The sequence below is a fragment of the Bombina bombina genome, chromosome 1, assembly GCF_027579735.1.
Source record: "Bombina bombina isolate aBomBom1 chromosome 1, aBomBom1.pri, whole genome shotgun sequence".
NCBI lineage: Eukaryota > Metazoa > Chordata > Amphibia > Anura > Bombinatoridae > Bombina > Bombina bombina.
Window position 1 is genome coordinate 1,020,155,433 of NC_069499.1, and position 19,455 is coordinate 1,020,174,887.

The 19,455-nt window shown below is 41.7% G+C and overlaps 1 protein-coding gene across 2 annotated transcripts in view; it reads right to left on the reverse strand.

The window, feature by feature from the left end:
- Positions 1-760: 760 nt before the first annotated feature.
- The window catches only part of LOC128661638 (serine/arginine-rich splicing factor 6), a 44,374-nt gene continuing 25,679 nt past the window's right edge, over positions 761-19,455 (reverse strand). The window contains exons 3-6 of one of the 2 annotated variants that reach the window (XM_053715899.1): positions 18,143-18,255; positions 11,206-11,408; positions 2,049-2,204; positions 761-1,659 (exon numbers count right to left, since the gene is read on the reverse strand). In XM_053715899.1, the coding sequence (XP_053571874.1) occupies positions 876-1,659; positions 2,049-2,204; positions 11,206-11,408; positions 18,143-18,255 (1,256 nt within the window). In that variant the 3' untranslated portion in view covers positions 761-875. Of the gene's footprint in view, positions 1,660-2,048; positions 2,205-11,205; positions 11,409-18,142; positions 18,264-19,455 lie in introns of both variants that reach the window. The other variant, XM_053715882.1, reaches the window with a different exon arrangement.

Genomic DNA, 19,455 nt, shown 5'->3' on the forward strand with positions numbered 1-19,455 from the left:
AGAGCCATTTAAAATGAATAGCCACCATACTTTTATTAATACTTTATTTGTACATGGACTTACAATTTTCACCATCAAAAATCCTTTAAGTTAATCATTGCAGACTTTTAACAGAGTATACGCCATTTCTGAAATGCATTTCAAGTTAAACACTGGGAAAGATTTAAAAAAAAAAAAAAAAAAAAAAAAAAAGAATATATATATATATATATATATATATATATATATATATATATATATATATATATATATATATATATATATATATATATATATATATATATATATATATATATATATTATCTATATATCTATATATCTATATCCGCTTACTAGCTTCTATGTTTAAATGCACATTCTAATATGAAGCAGACCTAGCACAGTTTGATATATAAAACCTTTCCAATGCAATTACATAACTGTTTAGTAAACAATGCTGAGGCTCCAGCACAGTTTGCACCAGAACATTTTTGTTACACTTAAACGTTGGGGGGGGGGGGACACTTAGATGTACAGGTCAGCATTAGAATGAACTGGAAGAGCATTGGAGAGGCTTTAAATTGTTACAAGACAAACCAAATACAAAACTTGTAAGACATAATTATTTGATCAGACTGTTGATCTACTCGAGGAAGCTTTGCTGGGCGAAGGGGAGTGAAATTAAAAACAACCAATCAGCTTAAAGCATGTTGATTAGTTACATACAATTAGTATTTTAACTTGTTACAAAAAACAAAACAAAAAACACAACCCACAAAGATACTTTAAGGGAATCCATCTTTAAAGGGTCAATTTACAAATCTTATGGCAAGGAAACCACACAAATTTTTATCAGTCCTAACTTAGGGCAGTGGATGGACAGCCATATTAAGATCCTACTCCCGAGAGCTAGATCGAGACCGAGAACTAGCTGCTGAGGAAGCCCGTGGGGTTGGTGACATAGATGGTTCCTTACTTTCAGAAGCAGCAGGTGATTTAGAATCTGATCTCTTAGAGCTGCTTTCTTTACCATTTTCATTTGGGGATGGAGATTTAGAAAGACTGCGATTTCTTTTGCTTTTGGATCGACTGCGGGATCTTTCTTTGTTATCCTCAGACCCACTGCGTGACCGTTCCCTCTTCCCTTTTGATCTGCTGCGTGACCTCTCTCTCTTTCCTTTTGATCTGCTGCGTGACCTCTCTCTCTTTCCTTTTGATCTGCTGCGTGACCTCTCTCTCTTTCCTTTTGATATACTGCGGGAACGCTCTCTCTTTACTTTGGATCGGCTGCGGGAACGCTCTCTCTTTCCTTTGGATCGGCTGCGGGAACGCTCTCTCTTTCCTTTAGACCGGCTGCGGGAACGCTCTTTCTTTCCTTTAGACAGGCTGCGGGAACGCTCTCTCTTTCCTTTAGACAGGCTGCGGGAACGCTCTCTCTTTCCTTTAGACAAGCTGCGGGAACGCTCTCTCTTTCCTTTAGACAAGCTGCGGGAACGCTCTCTCTTTCCTTTAGACAAGCTGCGGGAACTCCCTCTTTTTACCTTAGACCTACTGCGGGATCTTTCCCGCTTGGTCTTGGACCGGCTACGTGAACGTCCTTGTTTTTCCTTAGAATGGCTACGAGATCTTGATCCATGCTCAGACTTAGGCTTGCTTTTTGATTGTGATCTTGATTTAGACCTGTAATTAAAGTGAAGGTACAATCAGGTCAAACAGAATTGCTTTCTGAAATGGGTACCATTAGTATCAATTTATAAACCTAGTGAATTTATAAACCTGCAACAGGCATTGGATTTAGTTTTCAAAAATATTACTGAGAAATGTAAAGAAAGCACAGTTAAAGTCTGGCTCTAGATTCAAGCACCATAAAGTTCCTAATAACATTTATAACTAACAAAGTCCAGTAGCTGAACATTAAAAGAACAAACAGCATGTTGAGTACTGATAGGTTACAGTCTGTTACCCACACACATTTAAGTCTGCATAGGTTTCATTCATGATAATGTCCTCTTCATTCTCAGGCTCTCAAATGCCTGTGTGTTAAACCATGCTATCAAGTAAAAAGTTACCTGGAATGGCTCTTTGCTGGAGAATGAGACCGGCTCTGTTTTGCAGGTGAACGGGAACGCCCCTTCTTGGCAGGAGAGCGAGAGCGGCTCCTAGATCTGCTGTGGCTACTTCGTCTGCTCCTACTGTGTGACCTCCTCCTGCTACGGGATCGGGATCTACACATAAAAATAGTTTATTATTTCAGGGGATTTATCAATTGTGTAATAAAAATAATTGCACACTACAGAATCAATTTGAAACAGATATGTATTGGAGAATGTACTTCTCCCAACAGAATGTACTTCTCCCAACAGACTACCAAAGCAAACAACCCCTTTTTGACCTAATCTGGCCTATTACAAGATCCGCATTTGCACACTCTACTACAGCAGAACCACAAGTTTGTGTGTGTATAACTTTGTAATATCCTTTCATATATTTTGCCCCCTTTTAGGTAATCTCAAAAAATTTACACTTATGTCTGGACATACATACTGCAGAATTCTCAAGACTTATTTTCCAAATTGTTGCCTCAAAAGAAATCTGCAAAACAAGTTTAAAAAAAATGTAATTGTTTTTAAAAATGTTAACTTTGGCTATCTTATTCGATTAGCAAGAGAACACAAAGGTGTTGTAATTTACAAAGTCACTTTCTATATGTCCATAGTACATAATACACATACATGTTTAAAATTTTGAATTCAGGGTCCCTGTTTAACAGTATTTAAAAAAGGGACATCAGTCTATTCTAGATAGAGATTTTACTAATGTCCTTTTGGAAACTGGGGGAAACGGACACTATAGGAAAAAAAAACTCATGATCCAGATAGAGCATGCAGTTTTATGATACTTCTTTTACTTCCATTATCAGAATGTGCAGTCTTTTTGTATGCACACTTTTAGGCACCAACTACTAAAGAGTATATGCAAGAGTTCAGTGTATACATAGATGAGTTAAAAATGGAATGAAAGTTTGTAGTTTAACACCTTAAGATTTCCCCAAAAGACCAGAGCATTTTCCCATCACTATATGTAAACAAATAGAGCCTTGTTTTTATTATTTACCTATCAAAACTATATATATATTTGTTTTAGTAGACAACACAAAGTATTGATCTAGGCCCATTTTGGTATATTTCATGCTTTCATTTCACCGCCAAATGCGATAAAAAAAAAACAAAACAAAAAAAACACCTTAAAGGGACACCCAATTTTTTTCTTTTGTGATTCAGATAGAGCATGACATTTTAAGCAACTTAAATTTACTCCTATTATCAAATTTTCTTCATTCTCTTGGTATCTTTATTTGAAATGTAAGTTTAGATGCCCATTTTTGGTGAACAACCTGGGTTGTCCTTGCTGATTGGTGGATAAATTCATCCACCAATAAAAAAGTGCTATCCAGAGTTCTGAACCCAAAAGAAGCTTAGATACCTACTTTTTCAAATAAAGATAGCAAGAGAACGAAGAAAATTTGATAACCGGAGTAAATTAGAAAGTTGCATGTTTTATCTGAATCACAAAAGAAAAAAATTGGGTTTAGTGTCCCTTTAACTTTCACAAACTGGGTTTCTCACTACAATTATGTACATACTGCTTGTGCAATCATGGCACACATGATTGTAAACGCTTCTCTGGGATCCCCTTTGTTCAGAAATAGACATATATAGCTTTGCCATTGTCTTTTGGTAATTAGAAGGCCGCAGCTACACAACACACATTCCCAGCAGTGAAGGGGTTGATCAGGTAAGCTTTAGTGTAGAGGTTACCCTTCCATCTGTCACTTCTCACCCCCTGATCCCTCTCTAGCAGCTCTCTTCCCTTCTTAAGTACTGGTAGACAGTCTGCAGTTTTACACCTTTTTTTCTTTTTTTAATTGTAAAAACTCTAACCCTCCCCATTCTAACTAATTCCCTCCATCTTAGGTACTGGCACCTGTCTGCAAGTATCAATAGCAACAAAGAATGTCCAGCACAGAGGGTACTGTATGCGCGCCACAGGAGTACCACAAAGCTCTTCAAAAAGTATACAAGGAATCCAAAATGTGGCAGCAAAAAGGAGTTTAATATAAACACACACAGGGAACAGCAGAGCTGTCTGCAAGTACCCATTTTCCATCAAATTTTTTTTACATAATAAAAAAAGGAAATTTATGCTTACCTGAATTTATTTATTTTACGATATGACGAGTCCACAGATTTCTTCCTTACTTATGGGGTATCGCCTCCTGGTCAGCAGGAGGAGGCAAAGAGCTCCACAGCAGAGCTGCATAAATAGCTCCTCCCCCCCCCCACCCAGTCATTTGGCCGAAGTTAGGAAGAGAAAGGAAAAGCCAAGGAGCAGAGGTGACTTAAGTTTAACAAAAATAAAAACCTGTCTTTAGAAAAAACGACAGGGAGGGCCGTGGACTCGTCATATCGTAAAAGAAATAAATTTATCAGGTAAGCATAAATTTCCTTTTCTTTTACAAGATATGACGAGTCCACAGATTTCATCCTTACTTATGGGATACAATACCAAAGCTATAGGACATGTATGAAAGGGAGGGACAAGACAGGAACCTAAACGGAAGGCACCACTGCTTGAAGAACCTTTCTCCCAAAAACAGCCTCAGACGAGGCAAAAGTATCAAATTTGTAAAACTTGGAAAGAGTGAAGAGACGACCAAGTTGCAGCCTTGCAAATCTGTTCAACAGAAGCATCATTTTTAAATGCCCATGAGGAAGCCACAGCCCTAGTAGAATGAGCCGTAATTCGTTCTGGAGGCCGTTGTCCAGCAGTCTCATATGCAACACGGATGATACTCTTCAGCCAAAGAGAAAGAGGTAGCCGTAGCTTTCTGACCCCTACGTTTCCCAGCAAAAACAACAAATAATGAAGATGTTTGACGAAAATCCTTAGTCGCCTGCAAGTAGAACTTGAAGGCACGGACTACGTCCAAATTATGTAACAGACGCTCCTTCTTAGAAGAAGGGTTAGGACACAAGGAAGGAACAACAATTTCCTGATTAATATTCCAATTAGAAACAACCTTAAGAAGAAACCAGGTTTGGTACATAACACCACCTTATCCGAATGGAAAATCTTAAGAAGAAACCAGGTTTGGTACATAACACCACCTTATCCGAATGGAAAATAAGATAAGGAGAATCACATTGTAATGCTGAAAGCTCAGAAACTCTGCGAGCAGAAGAAATAGCAACCAAAAATACAACTTTCGAAGATAACTTAATATCTATGGAATGCATAGGTTCAAACAGAACCCCTTGAAGAACATTAAGAACTAAATTCAAGCTCCAAGGAGGAGGAATTGGTCGAAACACAGGTCTGATTCTAGTCAGGACCTGACAAAAAGATTGAACATCTGCCAGATGCTTGTGTAGCAAAATAGACAAAGCAGAAATCTATCCTTTTAAGGAACTTGCAGACAACCCTTTCTCCAATCCTTCGAATCCTAATCCTACTCCATGAGTAGCCGTTGGATTCGCACCAATAAAGATATTTACGCCATATCTTATGGTAAATCTTTCTAGTAACAGGCTTGCGTGCCTGAATCAAGGTATCAATAACCAAGTCAGAGAACCCCCGCTTAGATAAAATCAAGCGTTCAATCTCCAAGCAGTCAGCTGCAGAGAAATTAGATTTGGATGATGGAAGGGTCCCTGAATGAGAAGGTCCTGCCTCAATGGAAGCTTCCACAGTGGCAGTGATGACATGTCCATTATATCGGCATACCAATTCATGAGAGGCCACGCAGTAGCGATGAGAATCACCAAAGCCCTCTCCTGTTTGACTCGAGCAATCACCCGGGGAAGGAGAGCAAACTGAGGTAACACATAAGCTAGGTTGAACGACTAAGGCGCTGCCAAGGCACCTATCAGTTCGGCCTGAGGATCCTTGGACCTGGATCCGTATCTCGGGAGCTTGGCATTCCGACGAGATGCCATAAGATCCAGCTCCGGTCTGCCCCATCTGAGAATCAGGGTGGCAAAGACCTCCGGGGTGGAGTTCCCACTCCCCCGGATGAAATGTCTATCTGCTCAAAAAATCCGCTTCCCAGTTGTCTACTCCTGGGATGTAGATTGCCGACAGATAACAAGAGTGAACCTCCGCCCACAGTCGTGATGTTGTCCGACTGAAATCGTATGAACTTTGCCGAAGCCAACCGAGGCCAAGCCTGAAGAGCATTGAATATTGCCCTCAACTCCAGAATATTGATTGGAAGTAGAGACTCCAGAGTCCACACACCCTGAGCCTTCAGGGAATTCCAGGCTGCACCCCATCCTAGTAGACTGGCGTCCGTTGTCACTATCACCCATGAGGGTCTGCGGAAGCATGTCCCCTGGGACAGATGATCCTGTGACAACCACCAAAGAAGAGTCTCTTGTCTCCTCATCCAGATCTATCCAAGGAGACAAATTTGCATAATCTCCATTCCACTGTCTGAACATGCTCAGTTGCTGAGGTCTGAGATTAAAACGAGCAAACGGAATGATGTCCATTGCCGCCACCATCAATCCAATTACCTCCATGCACTGAGCCACTGATGGCCGAGGATTGGACTGAAGGGCTCAGCAAGTATTCAGAATCTTTAACTTTCTGACTTCCGTCAAGAAGATTTTCATGGATATAGAATCTATTAGAGTTCCCAGGAAAGGAATCCTTGTCTGTGGAATTAGTGAACTCTTTTCTAGATTCACCTTCCACCCGTGAGTCTTTAGAAAGGACAGAACCATGTCGGTATGAGACTTTGTCAGTTGGTAAGACGCCTGGATCAGAATATCGTCCAGATAAGGCGCCACTGCAATGCTCCGCGGTCTGAGAACCGCTAGCAAAGACCCAAGAACCTTCGTGAAGACCCTGGGTGCCGTGGGAAGAGCCACGAACTGAAAATGTTTGCCCAGGAAGGCAAACCTTAGGAACTGGTGATCTTTGTGGATAAGAATATGAAGATATGCATCCTTTAAGTCCACGGTAGTCATATATTGACCCTCCTGGATCAATGGAAGAATTGTCTGAATAGTCTCCATCTTGAAGGATGGAACTCTGAGAAACTTGTTTAGACTCTTGAGATCTAAAATGGGTTGGAACGTTCCCTCTTTTTTGGGAACCACGAAAAGATTTGAGTAAAAACCCCTGCCCCTGTATTGGAACGGGACAAATAACTCCCATGGTGGAGAGGTCTTCTACAGAAAGTAATAATGCCTCTCTTTTTATTTGGTCTACAGTACTAGACAATCGTGAAAGAAGCCACCTTCCCCTTGGGAAGGAATTTTTGAACTCCAACTTATACCCTTGAGACACGATTTCTAGTGTCCAGGGATCCTGAACGTCTCTTATCCAAGCTTGGATAAAGAGAGAAAGTCTGCCCCCTACTAGATCCGGTCCCGGATCGGGGGCCGCCCCTTCATGCTGTCTTGGTAGCAGCAGCAGGCTTCTTGGGTTGTTTACCCTTGTTCCAGCAGGCTTCTTGGGTTGTTTACCCTTGTTCCAACCCCAAGGTTTCCAGGTGGGTTTGGCTTGAGAAAAATTCCCTTCCTGTTTAACAGAAGAGGAAGAGGGGATTCCCTTGATGTTTCGAAAGGAACAAAAATTATTCTGTCTTTGTTTAGCGGTTTCATCCTGATGGAGGTGACCCTTACCTCCCGTAATGTCAGAGATGATCTCCTTCAAGTCAGGCCCAAACAGGCTCTTACCCTTGAAAGGAATCTCCAAGAGCTTTGATTTAGAGGACACACCCGCAGACCAAGATTTTAACCATAAGGCTCTGCGCGCTAAAATGGAAAATCCTGAATTCTTAGCCGCCAATTTGGCGATCTGAAAGGCGGCAACCGTAAAAAGAATTAGCCAGCTTAAGGGCCTTAATTCTATCCCTTATTTCTTCTAAAAGGAGTCTCAGTCTTAAGGGACTCTTCTAGAGTTGTGACTGTTACAATGCAGGCCGTCGGTTGTAATAGAAACCCTTGATGAATATAAAGCTTTTTTATGTTTAAATCTTTTTATTAACATATTTTCACACGGATTACAACATATCGCACATAATAAGGAGACATGTTAGCACCTAATAATCATGTTTCCATTACCATATACAATCTCCAATATAATAAAAGTAACTTGTTCAATACAGACCACATATCTTGTACTATTTGTCTTTACACATTCTACAAATGATTATATTGGACTCCAATATTAAAAGACATTTTCAAACAGTAGCAGAAGTCTATACAAACCAATACCTAACACTAAAAGTAACAATAACCAAAAAGGAGAAAGAAAAAGGAAAAAAAAAAAAAAAGGAGGGGGGAAAAAACAAAATTGAGTCACTTGAATTCAATACTTCTGTGTTTGATTTAAGTTTCTAATTCTATCATTTCTTTTTTGAGGTGGAAGGGTGGACAACCTTGGGCCGTATAGATGAGAATGGCAGTTTGTTAGCATTTGACAATCTATTGCAATAATGGCATGGTTCTAGAAGTGTTAGCAGGTGACCCTCTCAATACCCAATAAAACCAAATTTGGTCGACTGTCTCCCTATTGTCCAGAATCCAGGCTGCTGAGTCATACATGGAATAGGTGGTATTAATTTTGTTAAGAATCTCCTGCCAGGAAAGAATGCCAGTTTTCCAATGTTTAGCAATGCTATAAAGCTTTTTTAGAAGACCATCCAACTTTTTATCCATAGGGTCTTTGAAAGAACACCTGTCCTCAATAGGGATATTCATACGCTTAGCCAGGGTAGAGATAGCTCCCTCCACCTTAGGGACCGTCTGCCAAGAGTCCCGAACGGTGTCAACTATAGGGTACATTTTCCTGAAAATAGGGGAAGGGGAGAATGGGATACCCGGTCTCTCCCATTCCCTTGTAATAATTTCCGAAATTCTCTTAGGAACTGGGAACGCATCGGAATAAGAAGGGACCTCTAAGTATTTGTCCATCTTACTCAATTTCTCTGGAGGGACCACAATAGAGTCAGTCGTCCAGAGTCACCAAAACCTCTCGTAGCAAAAGGCGGAGGTGTTCAAGTTTAAATCTGAAGGACATGACGTCTGAGTCTGTCTGGGGTAATGCACTTCCTGAATCAGACAGTTCCCCCTCAGACAGTGCCTCCCTACCCCCAATTCAGAGCCCTGGGAAGGTATATCGGAGAAAGCTATCAGAAGTTGCAGGGACCACGTGGGCCTCTGTCCTGCTGCGTTTGCCTTGTAACACTGGCAACTTAGATATAACTTCTGTAAGAGTGGATGACATAACTGCAGCCATATCCTGCAGAGTAAATGAAGCAGACGCCGTTTAAGAACATGGCGTCACCTGTGCGGGCGTTGAAGGCTGTGACGCTTGGGGAGAAAGATGCGGCATACCCTGAATTTCATCATTCTGAGGACATTCATTAGATATATCTTTTTTAAAGAAAATTTGTTCTTTACACTGTAAAGCCCTCTCAATACATGTGGGACAAAGTGTAACAGGGGGTTCCACAATGGCATCTAAACACATGGGACATGTACTTTGCTCAATGTCATCCATGTTAACAAACTGTGATAACAGAAAAACACAAACAAACCTGGTCGAGTCACAGAAGCAGTAATACAAATAAAGACTATAGTACTGTGTCTTTAAATACTCCCTCTGCGCTAACCCTGTTTATAGGCAAAAAACAGAGAGAAGCTCTTAACTATCTTATCCACACTCCCTGTGTTAGACTAACTGGCCAAAAAAAAAAAAAAAAAGAAAAACAGACACCTCGCCGCAGCTCTGCTGCGGCTCCTACCTGCCTCCCCGTGCTCGACCCGATCACCCCTCGTACGGCGCTCCTAAGGTCACTTGTAAATTCTCACAACAAGTGATCTTAGAGGCCGTGAGGAATGCTGCCAGACGAAACTAATGGAGAAAGTAACTGCGCGGAAGCGTGCAAACATCAAGCCCCACCCATTGTGGGCGTAAACATAAACTCCTCACAAAACAAACTGAGAACCGTCATTTACCAAAGCCTTAATAAAGTTAAAAAGACATGACCTCCGGTAGTGTACCCCAGCGTCAGCCTTATAAGCCCATATTGTCACCGCAACCAGAACTGCCCACATATTATACAGTGTCCAGCACCATCATACCCCAACACTTCTTAGTCTCTCTCAGAACGTTAGGGGAATAAACGTATGTTAGACATATTGTAGCAGGGAAGCCCTTATTACACGTAGCCCCTGATAGCAAAAATAAAGTACAGTTAAATCCAGGATATGCTGCAGAGCCCCAGAAGTAAAACAAAACTGCACCTACCTCCATGCTGAGGAACAGCATGACAACTCAGTGTCAAGAGGTCCACTCTTCCTCCTGAGGTCCTGGGAAGATAAGGGGGTCTTAGTTAAATTTCTCTAAGACCAGCACATCAGAGCAGCACAATAATGGGAGGCGCAGCAAAGCTAAAACCCCACCTGTTCCAATAGCCCTGAGGCTATAAATGCAGAGGCTGCTCTATAGTAAAATAGTACACATTGGCACCATTTAAAAATAAAAAACTCTTGATTGAAGAATCTAAACTAGACACCTCACTTTACCTCTTCCTATCACTAACACAGGCAAAGAGAATGACTGGGTTGGGGGGAAGGGAGGAGCTATTTATGCAGCTCTGCTGTGGAGCTCTTTGCCTCCTCGGCGATATCCCATAAGGATGAAATCCGTGGACTCGTCATATCTTGTAAAAGAAAACTTTTTTCTGTAGTGTAGCTGCTCCCCCTCATTACCCTACCCACCTCCCAGATCAATTTTCCACACTCAAATCCTCCTCCACTATAAGAGCCCCCCCACTCACTGCCTCTCTAAACTTTTTTTTCCCACCCACCTCCCCTCCAGCGATGGGCCAACCTCCTCCCTCCTACACCACCAACGATCGGCACCACTGCTTTCCGATGCATCAATACCTCTGCAAGTCTATTTCTGCTCTGCCCCACTTGTGTGGCATGCAGAAGTAGCGCAACCTTGATACTTTTAACAAGATCGCAGCAGAGACGCAAGGACAGCGTCATCGTACAGGATACGACCCTGGTACTTAAGGGGTTAAGTGCTGTTGCATTGCCTTTCAAATATGCATTTGTTGATTTTACAATTTTAGTGTATTTAATGGTACTGTAAAAGAAAAAATAAAGTCTGTCTGTAGCACAGCAAGAAGACTAACATCTTTACCTGGATCTGCTGCCAGAGTAGGACCTCCGGTGGCGGTTTTTGCTTTCCACCAGCCTTATCTTTCTTCCATTAATATCTGTACCATCAAGCTTATCCATAGCCCTTTTCATGTCAGAGTAAGACCTGAACTCTATCACGCCTTGATTGTTATGTTCTTTGTGTGCATCTGCATAGGTAACTTCACCTGCCTGCCTCATGAAGTCCTAAAAGAGAGAGGGGAATGTCCTCAGTGCATTTAAAAAAAAAAAAAAAAAAAAAAAAAAAAATTAAAGTACCCCTGTTTTTAAGATTATTTTTTGATCTTGGGCTTTTAACACAAAGTTAAAGCGACAGTCAACACCAGAATTTTTGCTGTTTAAAAAGATAATCCCTTTATTACCCATTACCTAGGTTTGCATAACAAAGTTATAATAATACACTTAACCTCTAATTACCTTGTATCCAAGCCTCTGCAGACTGCCCCCTTATTTTAGCTCATTTGACAGACCTGCATTTTAGCCAATCAGTGCTCACTCCTCGGTAAATTCATGTGCATAAGCTCAATTTTATTAACTTTTCACAGCAAGACACTGCCAATTCATGTGTGCCATATAGATAACTGTGCTCACTCCCATGGAGTTATGCAGGACACAAGTCATTGGATAATAAATAGCCCTAAGATAAGTGGGCTGTCTGAAAAGACTTAAGATACAAGGTAATCACAGGAGGTAAACAAAATATATTAATATAACCATGTTGGCTGTGCAAAACTGGGAGATGGGTAATAAAGGGATGATCTTTTTAAACAATAAAACATCTGGAGTAGACTAAGTCCCTGAGCAGCTAAAAGTCTGAGAATAATAATCTGCTACATGCACGTGTCTGCATTTGCAAGCTGGAGGCATAACAGTCATTAATAGCATTCATATGTCTGTTTATTTAGTATGGGTTCTTTTGTGCTGGGGGACAGAGAAACCAGTGTCAACTGAGCATGCGTTTCTTATAAAAATAAAGCTGCATTATTCAATGCTAAATTCTTCTAAGATATGAAGGTACAGTGTTATGCAGGCTAAGATTTGTGGTTAATGTCCCTTTAAATGGACAGTAACCACCTTGAGATGGTTTGGCTTTGTCATGTAAATAAACTTGTATGATTCAAATAGAGCATGCAGTTTTAAGACACTTTCCAATTTACTTCCATTATCAAATTTTGCACAGTCTTTATATACACACTTTCTTGGAAACAAGCTCCTACTATGTATGTGCACAAGATCACAGGGTTTACGTATACTAGTCTGATTGGCTGTCTGTCAAATGATACAGGGGCCGGAAAAACAAATTTTACTTACTAGATAATTTAATTTCCTTCTGTACAAGGAGAGTCCACGGCTTAATTCCTTACTGTTAGGAATTAAGAACCTGGCCACCAGGAGGCAGCAAAGACACCCCAGCCAAAGGCTTAAATACCTCTCCCACATCGCCCAGTCATTCTGCCGAGGGAACAAGGAACAGTAGGATAAATATCAGGGTGTAAAAAGTGCCAGAAGAAAAATATTTATTTTTGGAGGCCGCCCATCAGAAAACACTGGCAGGGCCCATGGACTCTCCTTGTACAGAAGAAAATTAAATTATCTGGTAAGCATAATTTATGTTTTCCTTAATATAAGGAGAGTCCACAACTTCCTTCCTTACGGTTGGGAAACATACCCAAGCTCTAGAGGACACTGAATGATAACAGGAGAAACAAAAAAAGAGAGACGGACCCTAATCTGAGGGCACCACAGCCTGCAAAACCTCTCTCCCGAACGCTGCTTCAGCTGAAGCAAAAACATAAAACTTGTAAAATTTAGAAAAAGTGTGTAAGGAGGACCAGGTGGCTGCCTTACAAATCAGATCCCTAGAAGCCTCGTTCTTAACAAAGAACAAAAGGACCCTGTTCCAGCAGATCACTGCGACAAGGTAACCTCCATGGAGAAGATAACAGCCTCACTAGGTCCGCGAACCACGTCCTTGCTCCTGCTTGATATGGGCCACTACTTGAGGAAGGAGTGATAAAGGCAGAAAAAGGTAGATTAGATTGAACCTCCAAGGCACCGTTAATGAATCTATTAGCTCCGCATGAGGATCCCTGGACCTCAACCCATATCTGGGTAGTTTGGTATTGAGACGAGATCTATCTCTGGCATCCCCCACCTGAAGCACATCTTCGCAAACACTTCGGGATGGAAAAACCATTCCCCCAGATGAAAGGATTGTCTGCTGAGAAAGTCCGCTTTCCAGTTGTCCACACCGGGAATGTGGATCGCTGACAGCAAACAGCCGTGGGCCTCTACCCACTCCAAAATTCGAGATACTTCCCTCATCGCTAGGGAACTTCCAGTTCCCCTCTGATGGTTTATGTAAGCCACTGAGGTTATATTGTCTGATTGGAATCTGAAAAACCGGGACGAACCCAGAAGAGGCCAAGCCTTCAGAGCATTGCAGATTGCCTGAAGCTCCAAAATGTTGATCAGGAGGGAGAGTTCCTCCTGCGACCAAAGGCCCTGTGCCTTCTTGGCACCCCAAACAACTCCCCATCCTGAGAGGCTTGTGTCCGTAGTCACAATCCCCCAGGATGGTCTGAGAAAGGATGTCCCTCGGGACAGATCTGGACAGAGCCACCAAGAGAGTGATTCTCTCGACCGGTTGTCCAGGGAAATCTGTTGAGACAGATCCGAATGATCTCTGTTCCACTGCCTCAGCATACACAGCTGTAGCGGTCTGAGACGGAACCTGGCAAAATGAATTATGTCCATGCTGGACACCATGAGACCAATTACCTCCATACACTGAGCCACTAGATGGCCTTAAGGAGGTCCGGAGGGCAAGACATGCCGAAGCTAGCTTGCACCATCTCTGGTCGGTTAGAAATATCCTCATGGGTACTGAATCTAATATAATGCCCAGGAATTCTACCCTGGTGCTTGGGATGAGGGAACTCTTCTGTAAGTTTATCTTCCATCCATGTGATCGAAGAGAGAAACCAAATGGTTCTCTGCTAAATGCAAGGATGGCGTTCAAACCAGAATGTCATCCAAGTAGGGAGCTAATGCTATAACTTGGGTTCTGGAGGCAGCCAGGAGAGCTCCCAGAACCTTTGTGAAGATTCTTGGGGCCAAGCTAAACCAAACGGAAGTGCAATGAACTGGAAGTGCCTCTGTGGATTGGAACGTGAAGGTATTATTATACTTTATTTATGAAGCGCCATCGTATTCCACAGCGCTGTCCATGGATACAGTTCATTTAAATAAAACAATAATATAAAACTTCTAAGACTAAGAGAAAGGACAGAATTTACAAACACATACAGGAGAAATTGAGGGCCCTATTCCCGTGGGTAGGCATCCTTCAGATCTATAGTGGTCATGAACTGTCCTTCCTGAACTAGAGGGAGAATGGATCTTATTGTCTCCATCTTGAAAGAGGGGACATTTAGAAACTTGTTTAAGCACTTTAGGTCCAGAATTGGGCGGAAAGTTCCCTCCTCCTTTGGGACTACAGATTTGAGTAGTATCCCAAACCTTTTTCTGCAAACGGAACCGGGACAATGACCCCTAAGGAGGACAGATCCCGCACGCACCCCAGAAAAGCTTCCCTCTTTTCTGGTTTTAAAGAGACTTGAGAGGAGAAATCTGCCCTTGGGTGGATGAGATTTGAAACCTATCTTGTATCCCTGAGCCATGAATTCCAGGACCCACAGATCCTGTACGTTTCTGGACCAAGTGTCTGAAAACAGCGACAGTGTCCTTCTACATGATCAAGCTTTGGATCGGGGGCCGCCCCTTCATGCCGACTTGTTCTCGGCAGGCTTCTTGTTCTGCTTGTATTTACACCAGGATTGAGCCGGCTTCTAAGTGCTCTTGGTTTGCTCTCGCTTAGAGGACTGCTGACGTTGGGACTTCTCAGAACGAAAATTAGATCCTTGTCCCTTAGATTTTTTCTTTTTTTGTTCTGCGGTAGGAAGGCACACTTGCCCCCTGTAACCGTGTAGATAATGGAGTCCAGGCCTGGACAAAATAACATGTTTCCCTTAAAAGGGAGGGAAAGTCATCAAGACTTAGAAGTCATGTTCGCAGACCCCGACTTTAGCCAGAGCGCCTGACGCGTCTGCACTGAGAAACCAGAGATCTTAGCATTCAGGCGAATAATCTGCATGTTTGCATCACATATAAAAGAATGAGCAATTCTCAAAGCCTTAATTCTTTCCTGGATAACATTGAGAGGACCCTCCAACTCTATCAATTCTGCTAAGGAGTCGCACCAGTAGGCCACGGCTCCAGCAACCGAGGCCACAGCCGCTGCTGGTTGAAATAAATATCCCGTATTCTGAAACAGTTTCCTGAGAAAAGTTTCCATTTCCTAATCCATTGGTTCTCTGAAAGACGTGCTATCCTCAAGGCGGATAGTAGTACGCTTAGCTAACGTGGAGATAGCACCATCCACCTTAGGGACGGAACCCCACAACTCTAGCTGAGAGTATGGGACCGGGAACAATTTTTTAAAGGCAGCCGAAGGAGAAAAGGAAGATCCAAATCTATCCCATTCGTTTTTAATAATAGTCGCCATTTTTACGGATACGGGAAAAGTTAGCGACGCTACCCTGTATTCGTACACTCTAATTTAGGGATCAAAGGTTTATCAGGCAACTTGGCCTCTGGAACCTCTAATGTCAACAGAACCTCCTTTAGAAGAAAACTTAAGTGTTTAATCTTAAATCTAAAGGCTGGCTCCTCCGCAGCCGGAGGCCTAGAGGTAGCAGACTCCAATCCAGAAATTTCACCTTCTGAAGACTCAGAGTGTGACCCATCCTCGGATACCTGAAAGGCAGAGAAATCAAGTAAATCACTGGATGTCCCCTGGACCGGAGATCTATGTTTAACCTTCCGCTTAGCAGGAAGATGTAAAGCACTAAGGGCCTCAGACACCACCGTCTTTAACTGCGCGGTAAAGTGTAATGGTAAAGGTTCCCTCCCTCCAGGCGAAGGATCAGGCATGCTACGAGAAGCTGCTGGAGACAATAGACATGATTGATGGGTATGCACCTCACAGGATGGCGAGTCCTCAGAGGTGGACGGCTCAGTTGCACTAAAGGGGTTAACCTTCTTAGACAAAACCTTGTTGATGCATATGGAACACAGTTGAGAGGGCGGGCACACCAAGGCCTCCTCACAAATATAGACAGGTATTACTATTAGGAATAGAGGGAGCACCCTCAAGCATATCAGGATCCTCCATAGCTTGAGCTAACAGTAGGATACAAATAAATTAACTTTATATTTTTCTCAAAAATGGCACCTATATACCCCCAATGACTGGGGCACTCACCACCTCCTGGATCGAGAGAAGAAGCGACCTCTCCGACGGTTAGCTCGGTCAGGTGGTGCGCAATGCAGGACTGCCCCTGCTATGAGAAAAAGCATGACAATGTAATCAAGCTGCGCAGCGTTCAAAGTGAAAGTAAAACACCTATATGTTCCGTTACCGCATAACAGTCTATGAGCCCAAAAAATAAATCACACATAAGCAGCATAAATCAAAAACACATTTGATTAATCCCCACTGCTCAATAACCTCCCTCAGGAGCTATTAGCCCATGATTCTATAAAAGGATTCACACTGTGACCCTCTTCAGCAATTTCAACATAAGTAAAACATTTTACTAGAATCCGTGCTGTCGAACAGAAACACAGCCTCTCAAGTGTGACAGTCTTGTAGCATCACTCCTGACATGGACTTGAGTTAAAAAAAAGCAGACAGTGAAACTCGTCAACACTGGTTGCTTAAGGAGGTGTTAGCAGGCAGTCTGGGTGGGTTCGCAGAAAGAATCTCCCGACTAACTTTCGTCAATGCTCTCACTGAGAGGCTGACAAGACTACTTAAAACTCCAGTTCCATAACGAAAGGCATATATCCCTCTTGAGGAACAACTCCGAAATCTTCTGACACTTCTCTGCCTTCCTCCTGTGACGAAAGGCAAAGAATGACTGGGGGATGGGTGAAGTGGGAGAGGTATTTAAGCCTTTGGCTGGGGTGTCTTTGCCTCCTCTGGGTGGCCAGGTTCAGTATTTCCCAACAGTAAGGAATGAAGACGTGGACTCTCCTTGTATTAAGGAAATAAGAGAGAAAACACATTTGCCAGAAAACAAATTCTACTGCTTATTTGAAATTTAGAGTAGGTGTTATTGCATTGTATTTTTATTATGCACTTAATTATGAAATCTTACTGCATTTAGTGGTCCTTTAAAAGCGACAACCATCAACACTCTTTAGACCAGGAGTGGTGGATAAAATCACATTTAACCCTGTGCGGCCTGTAACCTTATTCACACTGGAAGATGATTTTTCCTGCCTGGATAAATATGGCTGTCCACCATTCTGACCTAGTTGTAGACTCGCTGAGGAGGAAATAGTGTCTCAAGTAGGTTAGAGAATCCCTTTCTGTATCTTGTGGATCAACACTTCAGAATTCACACACAAATATACACCACGCGAATGTAACTAGTTTGTTTGTTAATATTGAGAGATGTTCCATTAAATCACTGCTTCAATTTTTTTATATTCTATGCTCAACAAAAAAGATGCCAGCTTCCACTTAGTGACTGTACAAATAAGGAAATTGTTTTGCTACACATGCATATTTAATATTTTAAAAAGTATCTCTAGGATAATACACACACTGTGGACACAAGTCACTCAGAGCATACAAGGTTGGTGTTTTGCATGAACAGTTTTCCTGTGTATACAAAAAAATACTTTGATTTATTTGAAATGCTCTAGTGGCCATTTCAGATTTGAAATGTTTCCCTTTAAAATCATACCCAATTGTCAAACAATTCGTTATTTAAAAAAATAAAAAAAATCCTCAGAACTATATTCAGAAATAGAAAACAAGCAAATGGTATGAAAATCTTAATACACACCTTAAGGTCCTGCCAACTGCAGTGACTGGAGAGGTTCTCCACAATTAGCCTGTATTCGGTGCGTACAGGTGGTCCATATTTATCTCTACCGGACCTCTGGCTTCTGTAGCCACCTTTAACGCATATAGAAAGAAATGAAAAAAAGGTTAGTGGCCAATCACACACACACGCAGACTGTATCTAAATTCTTCTGGAAGGGCATTTATTAGCTAGTGAAGATGTCTTATAAAACCTCCTTTTAAAGCAGTGATTCTGGCACATGAAGAGCAGTGCCTGGGGGCACTAGTAACTGCTCAACTGCGTTAAGAATTTTAGGAATCGCACTCCTCCATCCTTTTTAGTTTTATTAATGCTTAAGGATTTTGACATTAAAATATTAACTAGTTTACATGCACTTTACAAAGATGCCAGTCACTCTAAAATATATAAAGTATGACAGGAGGTACAACAGAGGCAACTTGGAAGAACACGCAAGGGAAGTCACCTAATTTAGATTAAAACTGGATTTGTCTAACCCTTGGAATCCTCACCATCACCCTGCGTCTAATGGCAATAGGCTGTTGTCGTCATGGCTTCCGGTAAGGTCAGCCAAAGGGTCATAGGGCAAGGGTCACACAATGTTTGGAAAGGCCAACCAGGAAAGGCAGTCATCTTAGCCTCAATGGTCTCAGCCCCCACTGGTCTCTTTCAAATTGAAACATCAAGGACGGTTAAAAAAGGATTTTGGAATTCAACATGCAAAAAGGTTAAGAATATACAAGTTAAATATAACATTAATTGCCAGGAAATAAAAATAAAATAAAAAAGCCCACACCCACCAGATCCGAAACAGTATCTTTTACACAAGACAGCAAAATTATTTAACCTCACTATTCACTGCAAATGGAATACAAACCCTTTGACAGTGAAGAGCTTTGTAAGTGTTCAACATTAAACTATGTAACTTGCGCACAAACAAGTTGCAGACTCTTAAAACTAAAGGTAATACAATCACCAAAATCCCCAAACTACACACATTTAGACAAGGGTAATACCCCCAATTTCATTATACTATGATAAAAAAAAATCATTTTTAGTAATCTGCAGAGACTGATATAGTGCACTCTAGGCACAAGCAAAAAAAGTGCATTATATTGTTTTAAAAAAAAAAAAAATGATATATATTTCTTCTGAGGAAGGGACATGTCCCAAAACGTCACACACTAAAATAAACTACTGTTTGCCTTTGAAAATCCACTGAGTGCGGCATAACACTCTACTAAGTGTGTATAACATATCTAATTAAACATACATACACACTATATATATATATA